The sequence below is a fragment of the Drosophila tropicalis genome, unplaced genomic scaffold, assembly GCF_018151085.1.
Source record: "Drosophila tropicalis isolate 14030-0801.00 unplaced genomic scaffold, ASM1815108v1 contig_393, whole genome shotgun sequence".
NCBI lineage: Eukaryota > Metazoa > Arthropoda > Insecta > Diptera > Drosophilidae > Drosophila > Drosophila tropicalis.
The window spans coordinates 4,041,626-4,068,018 of NW_027172855.1; the positions used below are offsets into that span (position 1 = coordinate 4,041,626).

General features: G+C 37.0%; 6 protein-coding genes across 6 annotated transcripts; 2 read left to right on the forward strand and 4 right to left on the reverse strand.

Annotated features, from left to right (window-relative positions):
* Positions 1-168: 168 nt before the first annotated feature.
* Positions 169-5,932, reverse strand: LOC137572802 (BRCA2-interacting transcriptional repressor EMSY). The gene is made up of 5 exons (XM_068284638.1): positions 5,737-5,932; positions 5,436-5,610; positions 5,052-5,319; positions 1,199-3,674; positions 169-1,134 (listed from the first exon to the last, which is right to left on the reverse strand). Exons 1-5 carry the CDS (start codon positions 5,795-5,797, stop codon positions 890-892), a joined length of 3,225 nt encoding a protein of 1,074 aa, XP_068140739.1. The 5' UTR covers positions 5,798-5,932; the 3' UTR covers positions 169-889.
* A 570-nt stretch (positions 5,933-6,502) lies between these two features.
* LOC137572824 (adenosine 5'-monophosphoramidase HINT3) lies at positions 6,503-7,593 on the reverse strand. The gene is made up of 3 exons (XM_068284667.1): positions 7,236-7,593; positions 6,971-7,164; positions 6,503-6,907 (listed from the first exon to the last, which is right to left on the reverse strand). The coding sequence occupies exons 1-3, from the start codon at positions 7,567-7,569 to the stop codon at positions 6,866-6,868; spliced, it is 570 nt and encodes a 189-aa protein (XP_068140768.1). The 5' UTR covers positions 7,570-7,593; the 3' UTR covers positions 6,503-6,865.
* A 327-nt stretch (positions 7,594-7,920) lies between these two features.
* LOC137572678 (uncharacterized protein KIAA2013 homolog) lies at positions 7,921-10,559 on the forward strand. The gene is made up of 5 exons (XM_068284439.1): positions 7,921-8,206; positions 8,262-8,742; positions 8,810-9,751; positions 9,812-9,936; positions 10,001-10,559. Exons 1-5 carry the CDS (start codon positions 8,020-8,022, stop codon positions 10,186-10,188), a joined length of 1,923 nt encoding a protein of 640 aa, XP_068140540.1. The 5' UTR covers positions 7,921-8,019; the 3' UTR covers positions 10,189-10,559.
* A 753-nt stretch (positions 10,560-11,312) lies between these two features.
* Got2 (glutamate oxaloacetate transaminase 2) lies at positions 11,313-14,410 on the reverse strand. Its single transcript, XM_068284369.1, has 4 exons — positions 14,227-14,410; positions 12,698-12,857; positions 12,285-12,635; positions 11,313-12,219 (listed from the first exon to the last, which is right to left on the reverse strand). The coding sequence occupies exons 1-4, from the start codon at positions 14,292-14,294 to the stop codon at positions 11,524-11,526; spliced, it is 1,275 nt and encodes a 424-aa protein (XP_068140470.1). The 5' UTR covers positions 14,295-14,410; the 3' UTR covers positions 11,313-11,523.
* A 381-nt stretch (positions 14,411-14,791) lies between these two features.
* On the forward strand, positions 14,792-15,469 carry Npc2a (Niemann-Pick type C-2a). Its single transcript, XM_068284569.1, has one exon. It carries the CDS (start codon positions 14,916-14,918, stop codon positions 15,363-15,365), a length of 450 nt encoding a protein of 149 aa, XP_068140670.1. The 5' UTR covers positions 14,792-14,915; the 3' UTR covers positions 15,366-15,469.
* Positions 15,470-21,530: 6,061 nt separating this feature from the next.
* Positions 21,531-23,029, reverse strand: LOC137572855 (uncharacterized). The gene has a single exon (XM_068284699.1). It carries the CDS (start codon positions 22,909-22,911, stop codon positions 21,931-21,933), a length of 981 nt encoding a protein of 326 aa, XP_068140800.1. The 5' UTR covers positions 22,912-23,029; the 3' UTR covers positions 21,531-21,930.
* Positions 23,030-26,393: the final 3,364 nt, after the last annotated feature.

A 26,393-nucleotide genomic window follows, 5' to 3' on the forward strand; every position in this document is an offset into this window, starting at 1 on the left:
CAATGAAAGTTTAAACATTTTTTTTAGTGTTTTCCTTTTTCTTTTTCAACTTAAAAAACTTAAAGCTAATTTAAAGGAGCTTAGATTTTATGTACAATTGTTATACAAATAAAAAATTAAGGTATAGCTGAAGGATTGCAAATTAAAAGTAATTAAAACAAATTCATATAAAGACAATATATATATACCATCGGTTCATTATTGCAATTTAACATACACAGGTGTATATATATGGTTATATATGGAGATAATGTTTAAAACTGATCCATTGTTGTTTCACATGCTGGGGGATGTGTGAGGGGTAGTCACAGTGTCATCTGTTTCGTAATTGGGTTTCTTTTCCGTATTCATTTGCTGATTGAGTTTGTTTGGAAAATTAGTACATGTTTATGGGATGGGTATATAAAAACTAATTCTATATGTTCATTATTCGTTATTCCAATTGGATTATTTCCTTCATTTGTTTAGAACTTAAAAACTTAACTAACTTATGGTTCGCTTTTCTCTTTCTCTTTTTTTGTTTGTCACTGTGAGTACCCACCATAAGAATTGGCAACTTAACTATTGCAACAGAATTCGTTTCGAAGCTTCATTCACAATTGATTAATTCTTTAATTAATTCAGGAATTAAGAACTTTATATTGTTACTAAACTAAACTACTAATTTTAAATTTAAACCGGGCGTTTCTGAGTGTGTGTGTCTAAGATGATGCTCTTGCTGTGCGTTCTTGAATTGAATCACTGAAGAGTTTTGTTTGCACTGGAATATATATACAGATTTCAATGTATATATATATATATATAGATATCATGGAGCCGGGGCAAATTTCGAGTTTTGTTTGGATGTAAACGAAAAACTTTCTTCTTAACAATTTTTAAACAACTTGTTCTATAATCTTGATGCAGCACCAGCAGCTCCAAATGGCTGCTGCTCCTGATGTTGCTTCTGTTGTGGCTGCTGCGATGGAGCTGGCACAATAGAAGCCTTCAATGAGGTTGTGGTTGTTGTCGTTGAGGCAGCAATCTCTGTTGGAGATATACTACTACTGCTGGCGCTATCAATTTCAATTGGCTGCTCCAATTCCATGTCCACATACTCAATGGCACTCTCATCCTCGGGATTAAGTTCAATAACTGTAAGAATGTGAAAGTGAAGATGAGAAGAGCTAAAAATTAGAAGAAATTCGGTTAAACGTACTGCGATTGTTGAGTTGCTCTGTGTCGTGTTCCTCATCCTCTTCTATTATGACATCTTCGAGCGATTGATTCGCCGTCGAATTGCTTGTTGTGGCCGTTACTTTGGAAGCTTGATCCAATTCCATTTCCCAATCGGTGGCATTAAAGACAACCAAAGGAGTTGATTTACCCCCAACGGTTTTGGTCTCCGTTGTTGTTCCATTGTCGGCCACAATAATGGGCATATTAATAATATCAATGGGTGTATCTTCTGTAATCAGTTGATTGGGTTTAACTTTCGTAGAAGATTGGCTTGTGGAGGAAGCAGAGGAGCATGAGGCAGTTGTTGGCCCAGCGGTAGTTGTAATAGCACCCGTCACCGTTGAGGAAGTTGCTCCTATGACAACCACATTGGGTTTGCCACCCAATAACTGTTCGCTACCACCCGCCACTGGCGTCACAGCTGCCGTCTTGGGCTTATTGGAAGCAGCCAGAGTAACCGCGCGCATAGTACTGGTGGCACTGGCCGGAAGAAATACCAAATTATTCTTGCCAACGCCGGCGGTGGCAAAGGTTAATGTGGTGGGCTTGATTTTGGCATTACTGGAGCTGGCGTTAGGGTTGCTGCTATTGCCACTGGTCACAGTGATGGTTTGGGGGCTAGCGTTTATTCCGCTTGCAGCACTCGAGATCACTTGCGTGGGCGTAAGGATTTGCATTTTCTGTATGGGTATCCTGGACTGTGGTGAGGTGGGTGACAACATATTGCCTGTAGGCGAATGGGCATTTACACTGCCTACTCCTGCTCCGGCTGCCGGCACTCCACTTGCATTGTTTAGTTTATGTATTATACTGCCAGCTGGCAATTTACCCGATTGCAAAAACAATTTGCCATTGGGCGAACAGATCTTAATGTTACGCAGGGCACCGCTGGGCAATGGCTTGATATTGAGATGGCCAGTGGATGTTCCTCCGCCACCAGTTCCCGTTGTTAACTTAATGTTAGTCAATAGCTGTGTCGATGTACTTGCTCCAGCTGGAGTAGCTGCCTTAATATTGATACTTCCAGCTTGTTTGCCTCGGAAAAGAGGCGTTACTGTTGCTGTGGGCGTGGCCAATGGAGTTATAAGTGTATTATTCAAACTGCTGGCCGGTATATTCTTTATAATGTTTACTGTGGAGGCACTACTCAGTGGCGTGACACCACCAGTCCTCTGCAGATCCTTAGGACTGCCACCGCCCACAATGGCCAATTGAGCAGATGCTGTCGCCGTTTGCTCTGTGTAGGGAAGAACCCGAACCGTTGGCCCGGCTGCTAGCGTTTTGGCCTGTGCCTTACTTTGTGTCTCGTGGCTAGAGGCGGCTTCAAGCAATTGAATCTTTTTCGGTGTCAATTTGGAGACTGTTGTTGGTTGGCAACTGCTGCTGCTGCCGGTGGATGGACTTCCTACCACTCCCGCCACAGGACGCAGTTTGGTACCCAATGGCGGGGCTGGAATCTGTTGGACACTAATGATTTGTGGTGCTAACGGCAGATTGGCTGTTGATATAACTGTAGAAGGGGGTGCCGTCGTCGGTTGACGTTCCTCGACAATGTATTTCTTGACAGGAGTCGAAACCTGCGTCGACGGTTGGCCAGCCGTAGGCTTTTCTTTGAATATGATCGGTGAGTTGGCAAATCCTCGTGCGTTGGGTGAACCCAATTCGCCAGCTGTTGTCGGACCATATACAACACGTGCCGATTGCGGCAATGGCTTTAGTTTACACGGTATATTTGGCGGTGCTACGGAAGTTGAATTTGCATTTAATGAGGGATTGGGTGTGGGAGTGGCTGTTGTTGGTGGCGTTGTTGTGGCTCCCACGGATCTTAGTGCCTCATCGAGAATGTATTCTACATGGGGCTGGACTACTAAATGATTGGTAATTATCTGCTGCTGGTGCTGCTCTGGCGGTGGTCCAGGTAGTAATACTTTTTGCAGCTGTTGTTGTTGCTGTTGTTGATGATGTTTTTGTTGTTGCAGCAGTTGTTGTTGTTGTTGTTGCTGCTGTTGCAATTGCTGCTGCAGTTGTTGTTGCTGTTGCAACTGTTGTTGCTCTTGGTGCTTGCGTCGTCCACTTTTAGCGGGTGCTGCCACACGTTTTCCTGCCACAGGCAACACACCACCACCCACTCCTCCTCCTCCTGGTCCCCCTGTATGATTGTGCATGGCATTTGCTAAATTCTTCTTGCTATTGTTGGCCATACGTTGTTTATGCTTCTGTTGCTGCTGATAAAAATAACGTTGCTGCAATGTCCTTGGACTCGGCCTCTGCTCTGGTGGCAACAATTCTAAGTCTTCATTGGACATAATTTGTCCAAGCGCCTGTTGTGGATGCTGTTGCGATTGTCTATCGTGTTGCAAATGCCGCTTTTTATTCGGCTTGCCATCGCCTCCCTCATTCTCTTTACGCTTCTGAGTTGCTTTCTTCACCTCAGTGGGCAAATCGGGTACTTTGAACTATGGAATAACAAAACAAAAATGCATCTTTAAATTTGCTATAAAACTAAAGCATTTAAACTAAAGTGTAAAGTGACTTTTGTAGATAGATAAAGAACCTGCTAAGTAGCGGATCTGGTTATGAAAATTTTTAATATCGAACTTTTACCAGGATATGATAAAGCTAAAGTGACCCCAAGCTTATTAGTATCTTTCTTTTTTACCTTCCCCCATGGAACTTCCTTTCAGTATTTGCTTCACAGAAAGGGAAACTCCATCTACGCCATGGTTCCATCTCGAGAGCAACAGTATACAGATTAAGTAGGTTTTCACTGATCACCCAACCAAGCAATATATATACATATGATACGAATTTGCATCCGAGTTTGTCCGACTCCGTTAAACTATCCTACCTGAGACATACTTTCATTGGATCTTAACATAAATCTATGATATAAAGTTATAAATTCCTTTTAAAATGCATTATTTGTCTTGTAGTTTGGGCAAAACTAACAGCTCGTCATAATTGGGTAAGTAAAATTTAGTTGAATTATTTTCATTTACTATCCCTACTATTCTAATTTCTGCTGCCACCAAACATTGAAAGAAACTTTTTATGTGAACCTTAATTGGTACGTGTTAAACTATACTAGCACGATTGAACGTTTCATTATATAAATAGATTAAGAATTTTGAACATTTTAATATAAAGATGACTTCAAATAAATCCAAACTAAAAATAACCATAAGATGCACTCGGAATTGAACATAAAATTTATACGAAATTCTGATAGAAATCTTGACCTTTTACTTTTGAACTAGAAATAATTTCTTGTTGCCCTAAACAAATCCCTTTTTGCCCTACAAAAACCTTCTTACAATTCTTTAACAGCCCTGTTAACATTCAACATTATACTGTTAAAATGTAACTACTGCTTCAAAAGTGATAGTGAAAATATTTTTAATTGTAAAGTGTAAAAAAAACTGAAAAGGTCATAAAAATTGTAATTTGATGTTGTATACGTATATTAATAGTAAGCGTAATTGTTTAAAGTTGTAAGTAAGTCTTATTGCCAAAAAAACTATATGAATTCCAATAAGAAACAAAGTTTCACTTTAGCGGTTGTTTGAAACTAAAGAATTGGGGCCACATCTGTGGAATAAACGCCCAACCACCCACGCATTAATAATTGGGATCCCACCATTAAAGCATATCAACCCAGTGCAGACTGTACTTTCACTGCCCCCACAAACACACACACACGCGCACACATACATATGCATACACGAAGATAGGCAAAAAACTAAAAATTACAAATAGAGTATGTACGTATAGATGATGCCTCTCTATACATGTGTAAATATATATATATACAGGGTTATATAATTTCCTCTCACCGGCTCATCCAAGACCACAGGCGGCTCTGGGATTTTGGCTCGTCCGCCATGGTATAATGTCATTAAATTGGCCTGATCAATTAGGGCCTCACCATACTTGGGCCCCGTATCGGCGGGCATGGCCAATTTGGCATTCTCGGCAAATGCTTTTGCCGCCAAATCATTGGCCACAATGCTCAGAGCCGTTTGCGGGCATATCCTTGGCAATAGGGGATACGGGCGTCGTCCTTCACGTGACCATTCCTGCCAGGTGTTAGGTCCACAGACACTGCAAATACAAATGCGAACACAGATAGATACACACACGCATACACACACAGAGAGAGGCAGCTCCAAATGATTGTTATTGCCAGGAAGTCCGGTAGTCCTGTCCGTTTTACTTACTTTTCGGCTATGGTGCATAATTGCTCATCGTTTGCGGCACGCCGCACCTCCGCACGATGACGCTCTTGGGTTATGTGAAACAGTTGGCGCAATTCCTCCAGCATTTTGGCCTTTGGTTCGCTCAGTGATCCTTGGGCGCGAAAAACGCTTATTATATGCGAATAGGACTCAAGCTCTAAACAAGACACAAAACACAAATTATGGAATTAGTGAAGAAGGCCCCATATTGGCCACAGGAGGCGACTGTATCTGGCGCTGTGGCGCTCTGTATTGCCCGCTCCTTGCCAGCCAGAAAACGTACCAAGTCGACGCAGCATGCCGCGGCATTCCTCCCGCGACATTTCCAACGTTTGTGGCCACATCGTGTGCACGTTGATTACCACACCGTACGCTTAATGTACTCCAAAGCCGTCGGAAAGCAACGCAACTCTTCCTAATTTATTAAAGATTTCTCTCGCTTGCAAAAAATTAAACAAACTTCTTCAATGGCGTTGCCGGAGGCATAATTTGCTTTTCGCTGATTCTGGCAGCCTTGCATTTTCTCCAGAGTGGCCAGATGCACTCACAGTCAAATCGATTATATATTTTTGGAATTCGATACCCTTGTGCAAAAAACTTTTTCAGTAAAATATAATAAATTTTTGTCACAATAATATATTAATGAACGCAATGCTTTAAAACTTCCGTTTTCCTATCAATTTCAATCAATTTAAAAATACAAACAGTTAAAAATTAATATACATATTCCGGAACCAGTTCAACTTATGCAAGGTACTCAGTAATTAGTACACTCAACAACCCTGCTGCCTTTTACACTGTGGAACATGTTTTATATATTATAGAAATTACTAAAAAAAAAAAAAAATGGAAGTGGATAAAAGCGACACTAATATATAATATTTTATGAAATTGAAGTTTATATTAAAGCCAGACAAAAAAAAAAAAAAGAAAAAAACGATCTCTGAATAAAGTTAAAGATCTTTGTAATATGTATCAATAAAAATACATTTTTATTCAAATGCACTAAAACATTAAAATTGAAAGTGTTTATAATAAAAATAACAATATTTAAATATCTCAATAAATTGGTTTATTTTGTTATTAAAAAATTAACTCATAAATTTAACAATAACCATAAACACCACTGAACAAGGTTTCTTTAATCAATAACAAATTAATGCCTATTTAATTTTAATTCGCAATTGCCATTTTCATAGCATTTTCTACAACATATTTCCAATTAGAATATCAACTGCGATATAATGCGATCTTATCAGAAATGTAATATTCACAAACAAAACACCAGAGTAAATGTAGGATAAACCTAATTAAGTAATTTATGCCATCATCTGCATTAATTTGTTGTTAATAAATGGTTTTATAAACATAACAATCAGCTAGGTAAATATTGATAAAAAGCATTCCAACTGCTACAGTTCTCTGTGTTCCAGAATCTCTCGAGCCGACTGGGCCTAGTTAAAAACAATATAAACAATCAATTTGTGAAACAGTTTTACGATTTTAGAACTACTAACCGATTTAAACCAGAATGATTCCATAAAATTAATTTTATTAAGTAAACTCATTTCCGATGCCGGTGAAATGCCATGTAAATGCAAATGCGTCACTGAGATAAACGGCGGAATATGAAATCCAATAATTGTGTCATTATTGGCATCCACATTTTTTGTTTTCAGAAACTCGATCATGCCCTCCTCCATGCGTTTAACTGCAATAGGAATAAAGATATGTACTCAATTTACCTTTAATGCAAATAAGTTTTACTTTTGTGGAACTTACCCAGTCCGTAGTGCGATTTGTTGAGAGCATTAAGACTCTCAAAGTGTAGCTTGGGTATAGCTAGATAATGATATTTGGACGCTGGTGCTATATCCTCGAATATAACGTACTCATCGGTTTCAACTAAAAGCACTGGCGGTGGTCCTTGTCGTCTGTTGGCAAAATCACAAAATTTGCAAGATGTAGGCGACGTGGATGTCGCATAACTGTTGGAGCCCCATGTGTAGACCAATACGAGGAGCAGGAGCATGGAAAACCCGCATAGGACTAAAATTGTTTTCTTCTTTTTTATCAGTTTATCCGAAAAAGCCAACATTGGCGCAGGCGCGCACATAGTGAAAGCAAATGATCCTCTATATATGTATGTATACTCTTTACTCTCAGCATGACTAGTTTTAAATGCCGTTTGACACTTAAATCTTAAGAGAGTGAGCAAAATAACTAAAAGCTTCGTAAAAATAAGGCGATATTTAGTACCAGTTAGTCAATTCATAATAATTTCTTTTAAATAAGGCTTGAGTATTTGAAAAGGAAAACGAAATTTAATAATAATGAGAGCGTATTTTACATTCGTTTACGACAAATATTTGTTTAGTTCCCAGTGTGACCAGTTGGCTTATTCTTCGAAAATCTTACTTTGCGCTTTTTACTTGCTCCGTCCAGCCTGATTGGTGTGACCGTTTTATAATCTATAACTGTTCACAATTTGCAGGGCTCTCAACAATTTGAGTTTCGCAGGGCCAGGTAAATAAACCAATGAAAACTCAATTGTTAAGCTGTCAATATGTTGTTTCGCACGGCCAAAAACAAATTCGAAACGGCGGAAATAGTGCGTCGTTTAAAGCGTCTGGCCGAAGGGACACTTTCCTCATATCGTCGCTTGTTTTTGCTGCTATTATGCGTTTGCATTGTCTTCTATTTGCTGCCGCCGATCTTTCGTTATATATTTCTCAATGCACCGGAACAGAAAGGTATTATTAATGGATTTAACCCTCGCTCGATTTAACAATTTATATTTTCTTACAGATCCACACAGCATGTGCATGGATGATCGACTGACACCCTATATACTCCAAAATTATGAGTTCGATGCAAACATACGTCACGTGTCGCCTTCACCGCTGCCGGGGGAACATGATTACACGCCCTATGTGGGCAATGGATACATTGGATTGGAGGTGGCTCATACCGCTGCACTTAATATTAAACATGGTCGCACCATGGTGCCTATACGCTTTCAACCGATTGTTTCAGTCAATCAAGAGGGCGGCATCAATACGGGTGAAAAGGAGGCCACCGTTGTGGAGTATCTAACCGGAATGGTTCATAGGTTTCAATGCTTTGCCGGCTATTTTGTTTCCTATACCTACTATGCTCATCGCACTCAGCACAATATCCTGATGCAGGAACTGCAAGTGACCAATACACGAAATATAGTTGAGGATGTTGAACTAATTATGCCACGCATAAGTCTACCCAACCTTTCCACTCGCACTATTCCGCTCAGGTAAATAAAAGAGTCTATTTTATTAGGTAATTTGATGTATATATTAATGTGGTTTTGATTTTCCTAGTGAGCCAGTTCAGACGGGCCTATCTACCTATAGTGAAATAAAAGTCATTACGGGAACCGTACAGCCATCGACCGATGATCCAACTAGATCCATTGTGATCAGCATTGTTACACCAAAATTGGACTCCAAAATGCAGCTACGCAAACGGGGCACTGTGCGTCTCATCTATCCCATGGCTATACACTATTCCAAGCCCGTAATTGAGGGACAGGTGAAGTCAAGCATTGACATAACCGAGCAACAGGCCATTCAAGCCATGACAAAGCTTTTGCAAAAGATAAGCACCAAAGCCTCGAATACCGGATCGCTTTATAACATTAATACCTATCGCCAGGAACACATTAATGTGTGGACAGACCTATGGGCTACGGGTTTTACAATAAGCACATCCAAAGCGGAAAATAGTTTAAACGGAGATCGTATTAATGCTACGATGTATGCCGTCCTATCTCAAGTCCGTAGTTTTGAGTACGAGGAATCGGGAGCTGGCTCTCCTACAATTAAGGAAGACATTGCCAAGGCCTTAACCTATGCCGAGGGTTGCTACGACTCTTATCACACACTTCAGGCTGAGAATTTGTGGCGAGATATGTCCAGTTTGCATCAACTGAATACTTTAGTTTCATCCTGGATGCTCACCTTAGAGAAACAAGGCTGTCATAATCTAATACGCGCTGGCGCCTCTGGTGTCATTCAGGCCATGGTCTTGAGTTTTGGAAGCTTTCGCTTTAGTAATCAGCATTTAGAGTGCAATATACATCCCAAATTCTTGCATAGAGATTTCCATTTTAGACGTCTAAACTATGGCAATAAAACCCATGTTAATGTCACCATTATTGTTAAGGATGACAATAAGGCAGTGATCAATGTGGCATTGGATCGTTCGGATCGCAGCTATTACGCCTGCGATGGCGGGTGTTTGGATGAACCAGTTTTGCTCACGTAACTAGATATTTGAAATTTATTAAACACTTTTGTAATGTTTAAAATATTTACTTTTAGACAAAACCGACGACAATTCCCAGTAAAGTTGACTGAACCTCTAACGGCTATATTGTATATAACCGAAGATAAGCAGCACATGGAGGATCTTCATCATGCCATACACGTTAAAGAAGTCGTAGAGGGTAAATTATACACCAAGCAATGGATGGAACTTAAAAATTGATTTGACTCTTCTCTTTATTATAGCTCCTGCTCATGAACAGCATCTGATTGCTTTGCATAAGCATGGTCATCAATTGGGTGGCTTGCCAACGCTCTTTTGGGTATCGGTCTGTGCAATAATTATAGTATTTCATATATTCCTTTGTAAACTTATAATCAAGGAGTACTGCGAACCAAGCGATAAGTTAAGATATCGTTATAACAAACCGTGATGCTAGTAATATATATATAAATATAATATAATATAATTAAAAAAAAGGAAATTGAACTCGAAGCGAAAGCAAAAGAAAAAAATGGTAAAATTCAAGCTCTACCTTTAGATAGATAAGTAGATTTTTATTGTATATTGCATTCAAAATAGTCAAATTCATAGGCCGCAATATTTCGATTCCTTTTTGTATATATATATATATATACATATATGTATACATAAATCTCTGATACCAGTTCAATATGAGCGCTTAATTCATTTGTAAATGGCAATATTAAACCTTAAACTCCATGGGCTTATGTGTTCACCCATTAAAAGATTTCAAATCAAATTTATTATATACCAAAATGAAATAATTATGTTTGTAAAAAATATATATTAAATCACACTAAAATATCTCTCTAAAACAAATGTTTAAATATCTTTATATAAGAAGACAAGAACGTAAACTTCAATACGATTAGTTATGGCATATCTAAACAATTCATAACTTTCTTATCTATGGACAACTGCTGTCTGTACTTATTGATTCACATGAATTACTTGTCCTTATCTTATTGACCAAAGGCGTTGTCCTGCTATCTTTGTTTAAAGAGTATCGTATATTTCGATTTTGAGATATTTACTTTTTACAATCATCAGTTATGGATGTATTGTTAAATCTTGTTTATTGGGATGCTGAGTAACACGATGCAAAACAAAATACAATATTCTATAAATTTGCTGAAAATTATAATTGCTCAGAATTTTATTTATGTGGGCCTATTATGAGGGATATTATTAGCATTTTGGTTCAGCTTCGCTAAATTTTTAAAGAGTTTAAGAGGAGTATTTGTAATATTGACGAGTTTAAGAGTATTTTATACTGATTATAATCCATTTTGTAAACAAAAACATTCCATAAATAAGTAAATTAAAGTTTATATCAAGCAGGGCAAATCAAAATTATAAAGAACTCAAGTGGAAAATAATTAAAAGAAGTGAATGCAAATCGGATACTCGCATATCCAAATCCTGGGGTATAAATTCACATATTTAGTTTATCAAAGTCCATTGGAATTCTTAAAGTCCAATCGATTCGTTAAATGCGACCCGTAGATAATGCACCGATATTAAATGGATATATTTTGCAACATTTGATATGCTTTATTATGAAAGGCAGATAACTTAGCTTATATACAAGTCAGAAGACAAATCGAAAGAGAAAATGCAATGTTTATCTAAAAGTTATAAATTGTTATGTTTTGTTTTTCTTTTGTAATTTCGTGCTAGAAAATTCGTACAAGTGCCAATAAGTATCTAAAGAATCTTTCTACTTAAGCTCTCAATTTAAGATTTACTTGGTAACAGCGTGTATGCTTTCGGCCAGGTAATCTACATTTTTGCTAGTCACACCGGCCATCGAGACGCGACCATCCCGGGTCAGGTAAACACTGTGTTCCTTGGTTAGTTTGTCAACTTGCTCGGGCTTCAGGCCAGTGAAACAGAACATACCGATTTGGTTGACAATGTGGTCCCAGTTTTGGGAAGAGCCAAGCTTCTCAAGATTAGCCTTGAGTTTGCCACGCACATCGATAATACGATCAGCCATGACCTTAACGTCCTTCAGCCACTGCGAACGGAGATCATCGTTATTTAAGATCTCGGCAGCAAGACGAGCGCCATGAATGGGAGGATTCGAGTACAGGGCACGAATGAGTATCTTAATTTGGGACATGACACGAGCTGCTTCCTCCTGGTCAGAGCAAATGACGGAATATGCACCAGCACGTTCACCGTACAAGCCCATATTCTTGGCAAAACTCTGGGCCAAGCAGAAGTCATGACCATCGGCTTCGAAAATGCGGACAGCGAAGGCATCGTTGTCCACATCTCCGGTGGCAAATCCTTGATAGGCCATATCAATGAATGGATACAATTTGCGATCCTTCACCACCTTGGAGATCTCACGCCACTGTTCACGGCTTGGATCCACACCTGTGGGATTGTGAGCGCAGGCATGCAGCAGTACAATGGAAGACTCTGGGATTTTCTGCAAATATATTAATTAAATTTTAAATCGATATAGAAAAGTTTTCTCTCATAAATTTAACCTACCTTAAGATCTTCAATCATTCCATTGAAATCCAAATTACAGTGCTCGGCATTGTAGTAACGATAACGTTTCACCGACAGACCGGAATGCTCGAAAATGGGAACATGATTGCCCCAAGAGGGAGAGGGCATGTAAACCTCACGATTGCCTTTCCAGAACTTGCTCAGGAAGGCGGCACCGACACGCAGAGCCCCTGTGCCACTGATAGTTTGAACGGTGGCATTGTGCTTAGCCTTCAAACGCTGCGACGAGGGACCCAAAGCCAGTTCAATGGCCTTGTTGTAGAATTCGGGGATACCAATAATTGTGGAATATTCCTTGTCCAGAGCACGGGAAATTAAACGTTTCTCGGCCTAGTAAAGAGATTATAAAGTTAATGGCCAATCTGAAATTATAATCTCAAGCAAAGACTCACCTCACGCACACTGGGCAGGACATAGGGTTTCGTATTATCATCACGATAGGCGCCAGCGCCGAGATTGATCTTCTTGGGATTCGTATCCTTCTTGAATGCTTCGGTAACACCCAAGATTGCATCTGGCGGTCCCATTTGTACTTCGGTAAACCATGACGATCTATGTAGATCAATATTTAATTATTTAATGCCCTTTAGTCCTCTAAACCAAATATTATCTTGTCTTATCATTGACGCCAAATTAAATTTGCAGATTCGCTTTAAACTTATCGCTGCCATTATTAACTGGGTTATCTTATTCCCGTCTAGCACTTTGACCAAATAATCAGTTTCTTTTTCTTGACTAAAGTTTGAAAGTCATCTGTAGGTTTTTGCACCCACACACTTGAAAACCCCCACCGGGCACTTTAGTGGGGGGTCGTTCATTAACAACTGGCTTATCACTTGATCGTGTGGTCGGTCGTCGTTGTAAACAACCTACAATGATTTTTAGTTCAACGGGGGGCAAACCGAATATATATAGTAAAAATCGTGTCTACGTCAGTGATAAGCATTATCCCTCTCTTTTGTCTTTTGCTGACGTAATTTTTCTCCCATATTATGCAAAATGTTTGAATAAGACCCAAAAACAAAAAGGAAATTAATTATGGTCAACCTGTCAGTCGGTTGGTCGGTCAAAGTTTTTTGATTGGTATTCCTTGATTAGCTACCGTTTATATTACTTTTCAATATCTGGTTGAGATTTCCGGCCCATGCAGGTCGATAAAAAAATGAAGAGTTAATAAAGAAAAAAGTTCATAAAAATCAAAACACGCGACAAAAGCGTGATATGTCAACGATAGTGGCTGCATTACCCTAACAAATTCAAGGCATATGGATTTTGCTAAATGTTTGGAACACTTGTCATAAGTCTAACAATAAGCCTTTGTTCTAATCAAACTAACTAATTTATACGAAAAGTTATAACAAAATAATTAAGTAACGAATTTCGGAATGGTAGGGTATTTAAAGTGCTTTATGCAAAAACAATTGAAGCATATAATTTCCTTATAGCTTTTTCTTTTTAGATAGAACTCAATGAAATGCCACGAAATAAGCTTTATATATATAAAAATATATCTTCCCCACCCCCAGTATCTATATTTAACAGTTTTCAATGACGTTTACAGTAATACAGATAAAAACAGCTGGACTACAACATACAACGTTTGTATGTATGTAAGTTGCAAATTAAACTAATTACATTTGCAATACAAATGTGTCAACTATATTCTATATGAATTTTTCCCCTTCTCATGCAAAAAACAATTTATTCTGACATAATAACCTAAAGCGCGTTACAAATGTACATAAATCTCCAGTGACTGCAATGCAAACAGAAAGACACAAACATAGACCGGCAAATGCAATGACCTTGACAAATGACACTGCATTGCTGTGTACGTGTGTGTGTGTGTCTATGTGCAACGTGTTCCCACCAAAAACTACAACAACTACATACATACATATATGCTTCGTGCTCCACTTACTTGCAACGCAAGGCGGCGGGTGCCAAACGATTTACCGACAACAAGCTGCGCTTACAAATTTGCGACATGTTCTCTTATTTTGTTTAGTAAAAATAAATTATTAACAATATTAACTTTTTGCTAAATGCCGCCAAAAGAAATGCCAACCAGGTGCTGCTTAGTGTTGCCGAAATACTGCACAGAAAAATAAACCCGAAAGCTTTTTCTTCTGTTTCCCTATTACCGCGCGCACAGTGGTTCGTTCTATATTTAAAACGTCATAGAAATGTAGATAGCCATTATCAAGTTACTAATGCAGATAACTTTTTAACCTTTTGAACACAAAAAAAGAGCAATAAACAAAAAATAGTCAGAGTCAGACATTGGTTTGAAATTTTTACTTTAAAATGTAAACTTAAATTCTGGATTAATTGCAAAATATTTAGTTTTTGCCACATGGTTGGACCACGGCGATTCCCCATCTCTTTCGCTCCGATAATAAAGTGAAGAGCCTGCAATCGATATTTCAATTCGATAGGCAAAAGCTTTTTGAAATTTTAAATTTTCTGTTTCCATACTTTCCCATTTCAGTAGATTCTTAGCTGTCACAGAGGAAAACGAAAGCAGATAAAATTGTGTTTCATTTTTTATTGTCGCCTAATTCAATCTTGTAATTTAATTAACTCGGCGTTTCATTTTTGGAAAAGAAAATGTGGAAATTGTGCTTTCTCTGGTCCTGTTTGCTTCTGGTGACCTTCGTCCAAGGACTGGGCTTCACAGACTGCGGTTCAAAGACCGGAAAATTTACCCGTGTTGCTATCGAGGGTTGTGATACAACCAAATCGGAATGCATTCTAAAGAGGAACACAACAGTCAGCTTCTCCATTGATTTCGCATTGGCCGAGGTCGCATCGGCCGTGACAACTGTGGTTCATGGCAAGGTTTTGGGCATTGAGATGCCATTCCCCTTGGCTAATCCCAATGCCTGCGTCAATAGCGGCCTAAAGTGTCCTTTGGAAAAGGATGAATCCTATCGCTATACAGCCACATTGCCAGTCCTGAAGACCTATCCAAAGGTCTCTGTGCTAGTGAAATGGGAATTACAGGACCAGAATGGTGTTGATATAGTCTGTGTGGAAATACCAGCAAAAATTCAGTAACTGTAAATAATTTTACAATTTAAAATAATTGTTGTTAAACGGAAGCCTCAAGTTGTACTCTTATTGTAATCTAATTTAAAATAAAGAAATATGAAATTAACTAACTAGTACGTGTGTGTTTGTGTGTGCGTGTGTATCGTGACGGGTATGTGCGGGGGTGAGGCTATTTTGGGCCTCTTGTTATTCGCTTTGTTTGCTTTTGATTGCATCTTCCGCTTTGCTCTTTAGTCGTCACTTTTACACACACTTTTGTACAAATACATATACACTTGTGTTCACAAGTGTGGACTTCTGATAAGCTGATGATTCAAATTGGAAACAGAACAAATGTCTGTTAACCGAAAGCTGACTTGGAGAAAGCTTTACGCGCCAAGAGTTTGAAATGATCATGAATTTTAATTGAATTAATTTATAATATTTCCTTAACCCCGAAAACAATTGGCAATTGTTGTGCCGATGATTGTTGTACACTTCAATTAATTGGCCGATGCGAAAACTTTATTAAGAATAGTTTAATCTTTGAAATAACCTTTTAAAACGTGTTTTTACTCGTATTTTAAAATGATTCATTTATTATTTTTATATCAAATTTCTACTTTACTGTTATTATTACAGTTAAAATTTACTTTTATGAATTCGCAGAGGAGATAAAGAAATTTAAAATGATTTTTTTTCTTTTTAAACTTTCATTAGGAGATTGAACATTGTTCCAAAACAATTATCTTTTTATCAAACCTTAGGTTTTTGCCGGTCGTATAAAAACCAGATAATTATCTTTATCTTTGTATCATCATAGACATTATCTACCGTGTAAATCAAGTAATGTAGTATGTATATATGTACATACATATATGAAGATCCAAATAAAATAGCTTAATAAAGTCGTTACTTCTAAATCAATTTGTTAAACGTTGAATTTTATCAAATGGAAATTCCTTACAAGAAAATTTGACTGTAATCAACGGTCTGGCACTAGAACATACCCTATACGCATCTTGTAGAAATTATTAAATTTTCAGTATCAGTCAAGGTGAAACTTTATTGAAGTATGAATAGTTGACTCAGGGAATCCAAAATCTTCAATTTAAAAACGAAAAAATCAAAAAAGGATTTTTGATCATTGATAAGTTGATTCAACTTTCTTTCGTGAAAATATCAGTTTGAAAAATTTCTCGAAAATTCTTAAAAAAACCTGCACCTTTATAGTAAACTATTTTTGAATGTGATATCTCATTTTAATGCTACTGAATTTAATTTTGGAATTAGCGAGTCAAAAAAGTTCAACGAAATAGCAAAGTATTCCAATTAACCATAATTTCATGAAGATCTAGTTTAGTCAATTTTTTGAGTAAGCAAAATATTTATCTGTTTATTTTAAAGTTACGTAATGTCTTTGAATCTGCATTAAAATCTAGAGCACTATATTTTGCGACAGTTTTTTGAAAAAATATTGAATATGACCAAGAGGTTTGACGACATATTGAAATTCTAATTATATTGATAAATGAAATCGGTTGGAAATGGTTCAATATATAGTTTAAACATAAGTGATATTAACCAAAAAGTATGTCTTTAAAATAAAAATGAATAATTTTAGTATAATATAGTATTTATAATAATATTTAGTATTTATAATAATTAAATTAATAATTTTGCAAAAAAAAAAATCGGCTTCTGACTTATCTTTAGGCTTTTGGACTACTGCAGGCAGCGTTAGCTTAATCCTTCACTGTAAAATGCACATAATAAAATTTATTTAAATATTTTTTTAACACTTAATAAATTTTTGTGAAGTTGTGTAATTTTTAGGATACAGTGGTTGCAGTACGGAATTCCAAGAGTCCAAACATACCCAATCACATAATAGGTAATGGGTATAATAAAACATTTGCCATTATACTACGGCCGATAATATTCTTTTGTTTGCAAATTCGATGACTGATAATGAGTAAGTCGCTTTGAAAACAACAAAGTCAACTGTATCGTGGTTATACATATATTTATGTATATGTATCTGTCAATGGTATTTGTGTGGGTCAGTTTCAGTTTCATTTGCTTTGGTTTCAAATTTCGATTTCTGTTTACTGAAACAAAGAATTACTCGACTGATAAGAAGAAGGGGAAGGCTGTGGAAGCAGTAAAACAACTGAATATGCACATAAGAACGAAGTCGAATGCCAGAAACACAAATCAACTGCAGTGCCAGTGCTTTCCATTTCATTTTCATAATTTTCTTAGCGTTTTCTGACAAACTTACACACACACACACAAAAAATGCTAATAATGTGGCTTCGAATGGAGAAGCAGTAAAGGATATGCGTATATATTCAGAAGCAAAGGATGTTTATAACAAAAGCCAAAACAAATTATCTACAACTTGGTTGGAGGTGGAAGATATTTAATCAAAGTTGGCTTATTATGACAGGTTCGTAGCTTGGTTCAGGTACAAGATCACTAAATTAGGGTTATTTGAGATTATTTGAGGTTTTTATATAATATAAACTTGGCATATTTTATAATGGCATTAAACACTATTTGTAAAATTAATTTCAATCAGATTTTTAATTGATGTATAAATGATTATGATTATTTTCAAAAATTTATGTTATAATATGCAGATGAATGAAAAATGGTTAAAAAAGCTAAAAAATCATTTTCATTGCCAATTGTTTTTTTTTTTTTTTTTTTTTTGTTACTTTATATTGGTTAATTTCTTCACTATCACACTGGAAAGTGATTTCCAAATTTGCAGTATGACCACGAAGATTATATTTCGCTGGCCTAACTTGGCCCTGCTTACAGATATAATATATTAATCGTTATAGGAAATTTCGAAACGAGTATTAAACTACGACTACTAAAGTGAAATAGTTAAAATAGCTCTCAAAGTGGAGTCGTGAAGTATAAAGTTATGTACTTTTTATAGAAAGTCTAAGTATCTGTTGACTATAATTTATGGAATCGATGACAAACAATTGGAAAAATGTATAAAAGAGTGTTGTTAAAAAGATAAATTAGCATAATTAATAAAGCCACAAGCTATTGATTAGCAATTTGCTGCTGACATATCAACTACTTACTTACTATATGAAGGTGCCATTGTTCAGTACTTAAAACGTAGAACGTTAGACAACTACAAAATATTATTAAAAATGTCGAAGTACTTTTTATTGCTAACGAAAATCCTGGCCATAAATGTTCTCAACTATCGAACCGAAGAGCAGCAATTTGTGATTTCGAAAAACTGGATAAGATATGTGAAGTTTTGGCACTACTTCATTATTTTGCCATATTTCGTCTTGACTTTCTCAGCCACCATGGGAAATACTTTGAATGGGCTAGGACAGTGGGGTGTTGGTAGCGCATTGTACTTCTTGGTTATGGGTGTCTTTTACATTTGGATTGTGTGTGTATTGCATTGCGGTTGGTTTCTGGCCTTCAATGGTAATGAAATGGCCGAGTTATTGAATCGACTAAAAAAACTCAGTAAAATACATTTTCTCTTGTTTGGTAGGCCAGTGTGTGTGTCTCGATATAATTTATACTGTCAATGGCTCCGGGAAGGTGCTCTGTTAGTCTTTATTATTGCTAATGAGGATTTTTTTCTGAATGGATTTCAATATTTCGACAAAGTACACAGTCTACGTCTACTGATCGCATTCTGCTTCTTTGATTTTGTTATGCTCAAGCATTATCACATGATAAAAGAACTGGATGAGTTGTTTGAAAATCGTTTACCCAGACAGAATGTGGACTGGTCATTGTGCCTGAAATATTTCGAAGAATTATTACTTCTACGTAGGAATATGCAGAACATTGGCTGGATACCTCATACCCTAAAATTAATTATGGAACTTAGTATTGTGCTTACAGTTGTTTTCGTAAACAATACGTTGTTCAGTCGAAAGAATCTTAGCGGAATCATTGTGGCAGTTGTCATTTTCGTTTCGCTAATGTCAAGAATGTGGCGTGTGATTCGCACAGCCCGGGAAATTGTAGAACTGGAGCGGAAAGTATTAAACCATCTCTATCTGCATGAAATACGTCGACTGTTAAAGTGTCATCCATCTAAAATTTGGAGAGAACGATCAGTGAGTGCATTTCCCATGAGCAATTTGGATTTTTATAAAATATCATTTATTTTCCAGTTGGATCAAATGCATTTCAAAAGAAGTTTTTTAATCGAACGCTCCGAGACCATTTGGAATTACATCTATATACGTCGATCTCTTTTAATGGAGACATGCGATTTCGTATTTGTCAATTCTTTGTTCTTAGCTGGTATTAAGTGGGCTTACCCGGACTACTAATATACTTATATTGAAAATGAGTGGTAATTTAAAATTACAGTCAACAGTAAAACTAGTTATAGTTAAGTTGATTTCTAAAGAATATTCACATATTCCTTCTCATATAATATTATTGAATGATATATCATTATACTATGTTTTTATTCTGTTCTCTAAGTGTTGTTGTCTGAGACTGATTAGTTGTGAGCCATCTTGATGATAGTTTTGAGTGTCAAGATTGATTACTAAGTGTCTCATTCCGATTACATAGAAATTAACTTTGTCTGATCTGGTTTTGAATCTTTCTAATTTATTAATGATTTGTTAATGATTCCTTAGAAAATATGTATTCTTTTTGTAATGAAAATCATTCATAATTCTTTCCCACATTCAAATGGGATTGTCCTTAAAATGTAGTCGAGTCAGTTCGGGTTCAGGTCCTTTCGTAAAATCTTATGGCTATGATTAGTTTCTTCTACTAGCACTTTCAAAAAGCGGGTGGTGCGTATCTCAACTAAATTAAGCTTTTTCTCAACCTCAATCATATTATGATAGATGGCGCCTTTAAGGCTTTCAAACTTTAATTTGAAAAATAACTGCCTTCACAAGTTTATCATATATTTTTGTAATATAAAAAAAAGTCATAATTAATCAGGATCTAAATTGTGTTTATAAAGGAGTTCTGAGAGAGGGAAAAAAGAAAAGAAATATAATATTTTATTTATTTTTATGATGCTTAGCAAATTATCAAGGAGATGAAGATAAAAATTTTCATCTAAGAGTAATAACAAATTGAAGGAAGCATTTAATATAATGATATTGAACAAATTTCTGGGCCATATTGTCTTCTCTCTATTTACATAAAAAGCTACACTTACTTTTTATATCCTTGTCCGATGTTTGTAGCGCATAGAAGTAGATGTTTCCGACCCCACTAACTATGTATATATATTCATGATCAGCATGAGAAGTTCACAGTCAATATAGCCATGTCCGCCTGTCTGTCAGTCAGGGCCTATGCGTTTTACTCAGCAATCTTTTTTAAGCTATCGGAATGAATTTTTTTTTCTTTTTTTGGATTTTTGATTACCTGCATGAGATTAAGTTTGAAAACTACACGGATCGGACCACGATATCATATTGTTTTATAAGAAATATCAAATAGGTAGGTACATCTGTAGTTATATAAGAAAAATAGATGAAGGAGAATTTATATGAAATTCAGATCGAGGATGGCGAAATAAAAAGGAACTTTAAAGGTTTTGATGTAATTTTATGAACTGAGAAAAGAATTTGAAACATGTAAAAATATAATAGCCAAAGACTAGGATTTTCAGTATGTTAGAATTTGTGGGGTTTGAGAGCCATTGCAGTGGGTTGGTATTTTGGAATATGGTGTATCTTTGTGTTTTCAAGATGTAGCAGGTGACGAGTCAGTGTTCTATTGAAATGTTTTGGTTGCAGCAAGGACATATACTGCGGTCGAAATAAGATTTGTGGTGATTGGTTGGAGATTGGTGTGTAACATTAGTTATGGTGCTTTGGATGATATCTTTAAACCATTTTAAACTGCTGCTAGTCAAACGTCAATTCATGTCAACTCGTCTCTTAAACTGTCTCAATTCTTTAAAAACTTTTAAAGTTTTAGCATTGCTGGCAATCAGAACACAATATCAAGCATTTGATGACTTTTGAACTTTTCCCCACCGTTCTCTTTCCGTCTATCTTTCTATTTTTCTAACTTCGTATGCTTTGACACTAATATGTGGATATAAAGTTGAAATTTATTGTCTACCATATATTGTTGACATTGGGGGCCGGAGTTCAATAAAGTAAAAGCAAAGAATACAAAGTGAAATGACAAGCATAAAGGTCATGGCTTCAATGACGTTGTAAAGACACATTTTATTAAGATACAAACATCCGTTGTACAAATTACTCGATATTTTGATTATTGCATTTTCCGAAAAGTAGCCCCGACAAAAACCAGCATGCCACAACAAAAGACCGTACAGCGGACCTTGTCAATATCCCAAACACCATCCCGATCGCAGAAGAGAAACTTATAGACATTTCTACAAAAAGTACCACATGATCCTAAGATTTGTCGTCGACGACTGGGTGGGGTTATGACAGCTTCGTCATCACTATCGTCGCGTAAGTCGACGCGACCCATTATATCTCTTACTACTGTATGCTGCTCCTTCAGTTTTTGATCCTCGCTCAGATATTCATAGGTACTCAGTTCCTGTTCATGCTCAGAAATGCGATCCGTTTCAATGCGATCTGGATGGAGTACCATCTGTTTTTTCAGGGCTTCGCCACCAAGCAAATCTGAAAGCACTTTGCATTGGCTGCTCCTTTGGTGTTACTTTAACTGCAGGTTTCTCTTCGACAATTTCATCCAAAGAACTATGAAAACTATCAATAGACTCACTTTCAACAGGATTGATCGTGCTGGTAACAGAAACTTCATCCTGATCCGTTTCAATATCGGCGAAGTTACTAGGTTCATGTGTATATTGCTGAAGTTCTTCATAGTCAAGGCCATAAGGATAGGTGTGAGGTTGTTCCTCGAGTGTGTTATTCAATTGATGAGTTATTCGAGTTACTCCTCGGTCAGTAGTATCAACTTGCTGCTGTGGATATGATTGATAAGGTTCAATATTCTGATCGCTTTGCTGCTCTCCACCGCGAAATCGTTGAAAAGGTGCCAATCGTTCTTCCAAACCTTTCCATATCATTAAAGGCACTTCCTTCGCCAAATATAATAACAGAGCCGGAGCTTTAGCGAGAGCTGAGGATAAAATGGATGACTCTTGCGATGTTCGCCTCCGTTTATAAGTACGTCCAATGTTGTGGGGCAGTGGTGAGGGCCAGAGTGTGCGATTATGAACAATATTATGGACAGAGGGTGTTGTCATGGTTCCCGCATTCTGTGACCGTCTGATCTCGTATAATCCGGGTGAGGCAGAACGACTGTTCACTCTTGGTCGTGCTGGCAAAATATCTGATCCCATGTTTCTGGCATACAAATCGTTTTGATAGTCTTGGTCCTTCTGCTTGGCTATATAGTCCAGGGCACGCTGTTGAGCATTCTCCTCAATAATGGCCACATGTAGCCGGCGTTCCAAGTGTCGGCGATTTCGGCCTGTTACAAAAATGGGTGTTATCCGATAGTTGCGGCACATCACATACAATTGGGCATCAGTCAGTTGCTGCAGCTGCCCGAGTATCGTTAGTGCGGAGGTTGACATATTGAAGAACTAACTTCAATTGACTTTGGCTACAAATTCATAACACGTCTTACTAAAAATTTTGAATATATCTCAGTTGTATTTTAATTATTTAAATGAATGAAATCAGTAGAAATAAAAACTAAATAGCTATGGTCTTGATCAAGGCCTAGTAAGATTAAGTTTCACTTTCGAACGTATAGATAATATAAGGGATTACGTTTTAATAAGTTATTAAATTTCGACCTCACCTTTGTTTTCTCTATAGCGATATATTTATCGATGTTTTGTTTAAATGAATGCCATTCTGAACATTTTTCTCAACTTTTTACATCAAGCGGATTGCTTGGTCTTGCATACATTACCCATACGCCATGTGGTTATGTTGCCATTCTTCCAAGTTAAAAGGGAAATGAAACTATAATTATATTTACGGCAAGGCATCAATCTCCCACAGAGCCTTGTGTAAACTGCTGCACTTTCGGTGACGCCTAGCAAAAAAAGAGGTAAGAAAAATGAACAAAAAAGCAAAAAGAGAAAAGAAAAACACCCATCACGTAAAAAATGAGATTGAATAAAAAAATGAGCTGTTGCCCATTGCAGTTGAGGCCCAGCCGAGGCTTTAGTGCCATACTGTTTCATTTACCTTTCCGCTGCCCACCTGGTGAGGAAATCTCATCGCTGTTGTACTGATGCGCAAACTTAATGACTTTCGGCAATTTGCCCAACTTGGAATCTTCTTATAGCAGGTACAGGGATGGCGCCAACACTGGCAACAGAATCAGAATGGCCATGAACATGGACGTGGACATGGTCCCTTCTCTAGCAACTTCCGCTTCGGGTTCAGTTCTGGTTCGCGTGGCTGGCAGGCACTTGGCGCCCATTTACAGTCCAAGGTGTAGCCATAAATCTTCTTAAATGTCGTAAAATCAACACACACAGCAACAGCACTTGTATCTCAGAGTATTTATTTCGTTTTGGTTTGAGATTGGGTGGCAGTTGCCTTTAGTTCGTTTTGCTGTAGAATTTCCTTCGTTCGACTCTGGGTCTAAGTCTATAACTAATTTACACAGGCAACTAAATGGAAAGCCACTGTCATGGCCGGATTTGATAACCTTTCCGGCACGTGTTGGAAGTCATTGGGAAGTTAACATTTGATGAAAATATTTGCAACTAAATAAGTGCTCTATTCAAGGACCACGTAAGAACCAACACAGTTATTTATTGTTAATTACTAAGACTATTCAAAAGCTAAGCTCAAATTGATGCTGAACTTTGTTTGGTTTGGTTTGGTCCTCTACTTTTCTTTATTTTTCAACATATTTAAAATGACATTAATTAAAGGATAGTACAAAAAAAGAAGCATAGAAAAAAATGCTCTAAACAATATATTCTTATGTAGAAAAGTAAACTCCGTTCTAATCTACACATATTTTATAAATTTGTCAAATGCTCAACGATATAAATTCACCTGTATTAATAACAGGATGAAAGTTTTAGTGCTTTGTTTCCTAGTTTCCTTCCTCTTCTTGCAACTCTCATTGGCCTACAACAAAAGTAAGTTGGATGCATTGTGAATGCTTTGAATTATATATGTCATAATTCGTCCTTTTTTTTCGCTAGAAAAATGTGATGATGTACCTAGTTTAGTGGGTCCTTGCAAGGCTTCATTTCAAATGTGGCGCTATATAAAGGAAACTAACTCATGTGAAGAGTTTGTCTATGGAGGCTGCCGAGGGACACAAAATTTATTTGATAGCGAAAAGGATTGCATTAAACAATGCCTGAGCTAGGCTACAACATCGGGGAAACTGAATTCAAAATTCGACATTTCACTAACAATTCGAGAGAAAAAGTTAATCTAAAAGTTGCCAGACTGCAAATGCAAAAAGTTTGTCGATTGCGAAAAATATGATTTGTCTGCAAAGTTAAAACAGATTCTCAGCAAGAATCTTTTCGCATTTAAATTAACTACCGGTGATTTATGGATGATGGAGTTTAAGAATATTTTGATTTACATTGTGTTCATATTTTTTATTTTGGTTTTTCGCAATAAATTTTCTGTTTTCACTGCCAATGTGGCAGGACCAATCGAAAGCAGTTAAGGAATTTGGTGAAAAATCTGAGTTCTTTCTTTATTTCCATTAACATTTAATGTATTTTTCATTAGGCCACATGGCGTATACTTAATCACCGACACCTTTTATGCACGAAGCCCAAGAGAAAGAGTGTGCATGATGTGTTTGTGTGTCAATTGTGTGCCAATTGGGGGGCTCATGTGTGATTCCTGATCAAATAGTCGCTTTCCCCATGTGGCCATTGGCATCGTCTCCCTCTGTCTCCATTTCTGAATTCAATCAGTTCCGGTTTGTGGGGGGAGGGTGTTTCTGCTTCAGCTTACTTAATATGCAGGGCCCAACACAAATTAAAACTGTGCAATACACAGAAGCAGTAGCAACAACAAAGACAACGAGAACAAACTGTTATTGTTGTTTGTACATTGTCCGTTATTAGATTTCCACCAAACAGGACAAAGTTCACCCGACTCTTACATCAGATGTCGTTGGAAAATGCTGCTGTCCTCATGTCTTATATGTGCGTGCTTGTGTGGCTATATGCGTTAGTATGTGAATGTGTGTGTGTGCGGTGGAGGAAATTAAATTCATTAGCAATTTACACGCCAAAAGTGCAGCAACACCCAACAATGCCAAACCACAGACCCAACGCCGCCAAGATAATGCAATTTTCCAAAGTGGCAAAAGTTAACTCAAACAGCTGCCACATGACCGTCACATGACGAAACCAAAAGAGAAATGTGATAAATTTAATAGTTATATAAGATTTCGATTGAACAGATTTCTTAAAGAATTTTCTGCTAGAACTAAAAACAGTCGAATGCTATAGAACATGGTTGAGGTATAGGTATAGGTTCACTTGCAATATGTTAACCAAAAGTCTGTTAAAATAAAGGAATATGTTTCAAAGTCTTATGAGGTAATCATATTAAAAATGGCTACCCCTCTTCATAACCAGGAAAATAAAATGAGAGTAAATCTTACTTTGTACCAATTTCTGGGCTTGGGAATGATCTCTTTTTCAGACACTACCTGAATGTAATGCGATTTTTTAAAGAAATAAAAATAGGCACATATATCCGTCGCCCTCTTTGTGACCCTTTTCAATCCCCACTATCCACTTCTTTCATTATTGACTTCCTACACCGGGACTAAGCAATTTAATGCTTGATCCAATACTAACTTCCTATAGCATATGATAAGCACTTTTCTATCCATCTTTGTAACCAACCCGTTTAAGCTGTCTTCACCGGAAGAGCGACCAAGTTTCAAGATCGGCCACAGTACGATCAATAGACAATGATCAGCCGTACCGATCGACTACTTTGTTTCGTTGTCCAAAGATTTTGAATACAAATTATATACCAATATGAAAATCAACTTACCCTTGAGATTTGTATATGAAAATTAACTCGGATATGTATATCA

What these genes read in the sequence shown, in the direction of transcription:
- LOC137572855 (XM_068284699.1), bottom strand. Translation starts at nt 22,911, where the DNA reads ATGTCAACCTCCGCACTAACGATACTCGGGCAGCTGCAGCAACTGACT.
- Got2 (XM_068284369.1), bottom strand. Translation starts at nt 14,294, where the DNA reads ATGTCGCAAATTTGTAAGCGCAGCTTGTTGTCGGTAAATCGTTTGGCA. An exon ending in CCCGCCGCCTTGCGTTGCAA is followed by an intron (nt 12,858 to 14,226) that starts GTAAGTGGAGCA and finishes TGATCTACATAG; the next exon opens with ATCGTCATGGTTTACCGAAG. An exon ending in GAATGATTGAAGATCTTAAG is followed by an intron (nt 12,220 to 12,284) that starts GTAGGTTAAATT and finishes ATATATTTGCAG; the next exon opens with AAAATCCCAGAGTCTTCCAT.
- LOC137572824 (XM_068284667.1), bottom strand. Translation starts at nt 7,569, where the DNA reads ATGTGCGCGCCTGCGCCAATGTTGGCTTTTTCGGATAAACTGATAAAA. An exon ending in CAAATCGCACTACGGACTGG is followed by an intron (nt 7,165 to 7,235) that starts GTAAGTTCCACA and finishes TTCCTATTGCAG; the next exon opens with TTAAACGCATGGAGGAGGGC. An exon ending in AATCATTCTGGTTTAAATCG is followed by an intron (nt 6,908 to 6,970) that starts GTTAGTAGTTCT and finishes GTTTTTAACTAG; the next exon opens with GCCCAGTCGGCTCGAGAGAT.
- LOC137572802 (XM_068284638.1), bottom strand. Translation starts at nt 5,797, where the DNA reads ATGTGGCCACAAACGTTGGAAATGTCGCGGGAGGAATGCCGCGGCATG. An exon ending in CGGCATGCTGCGTCGACTTG is followed by an intron (nt 5,611 to 5,736) that starts GTACGTTTTCTG and finishes TGTCTTGTTTAG; the next exon opens with AGCTTGAGTCCTATTCGCAT. An exon ending in CTGTGGTCTTGGATGAGCCG is followed by an intron (nt 3,675 to 5,051) that starts GTGAGAGGAAAT and finishes GTTATTCCATAG; the next exon opens with TTCAAAGTACCCGATTTGCC.
- Npc2a (XM_068284569.1), top strand. Translation starts at nt 14,916, where the DNA reads ATGTGGAAATTGTGCTTTCTCTGGTCCTGTTTGCTTCTGGTGACCTTC.
- LOC137572678 (XM_068284439.1), top strand. Translation starts at nt 8,020, where the DNA reads ATGTTGTTTCGCACGGCCAAAAACAAATTCGAAACGGCGGAAATAGTG. An exon ending in CAATGCACCGGAACAGAAAG is followed by an intron (nt 8,207 to 8,261) that starts GTATTATTAATG and finishes ATTTTCTTACAG; the next exon opens with ATCCACACAGCATGTGCATG. An exon ending in CGTTAAAGAAGTCGTAGAGG is followed by an intron (nt 9,937 to 10,000) that starts GTAAATTATACA and finishes TCTTTATTATAG; the next exon opens with CTCCTGCTCATGAACAGCAT.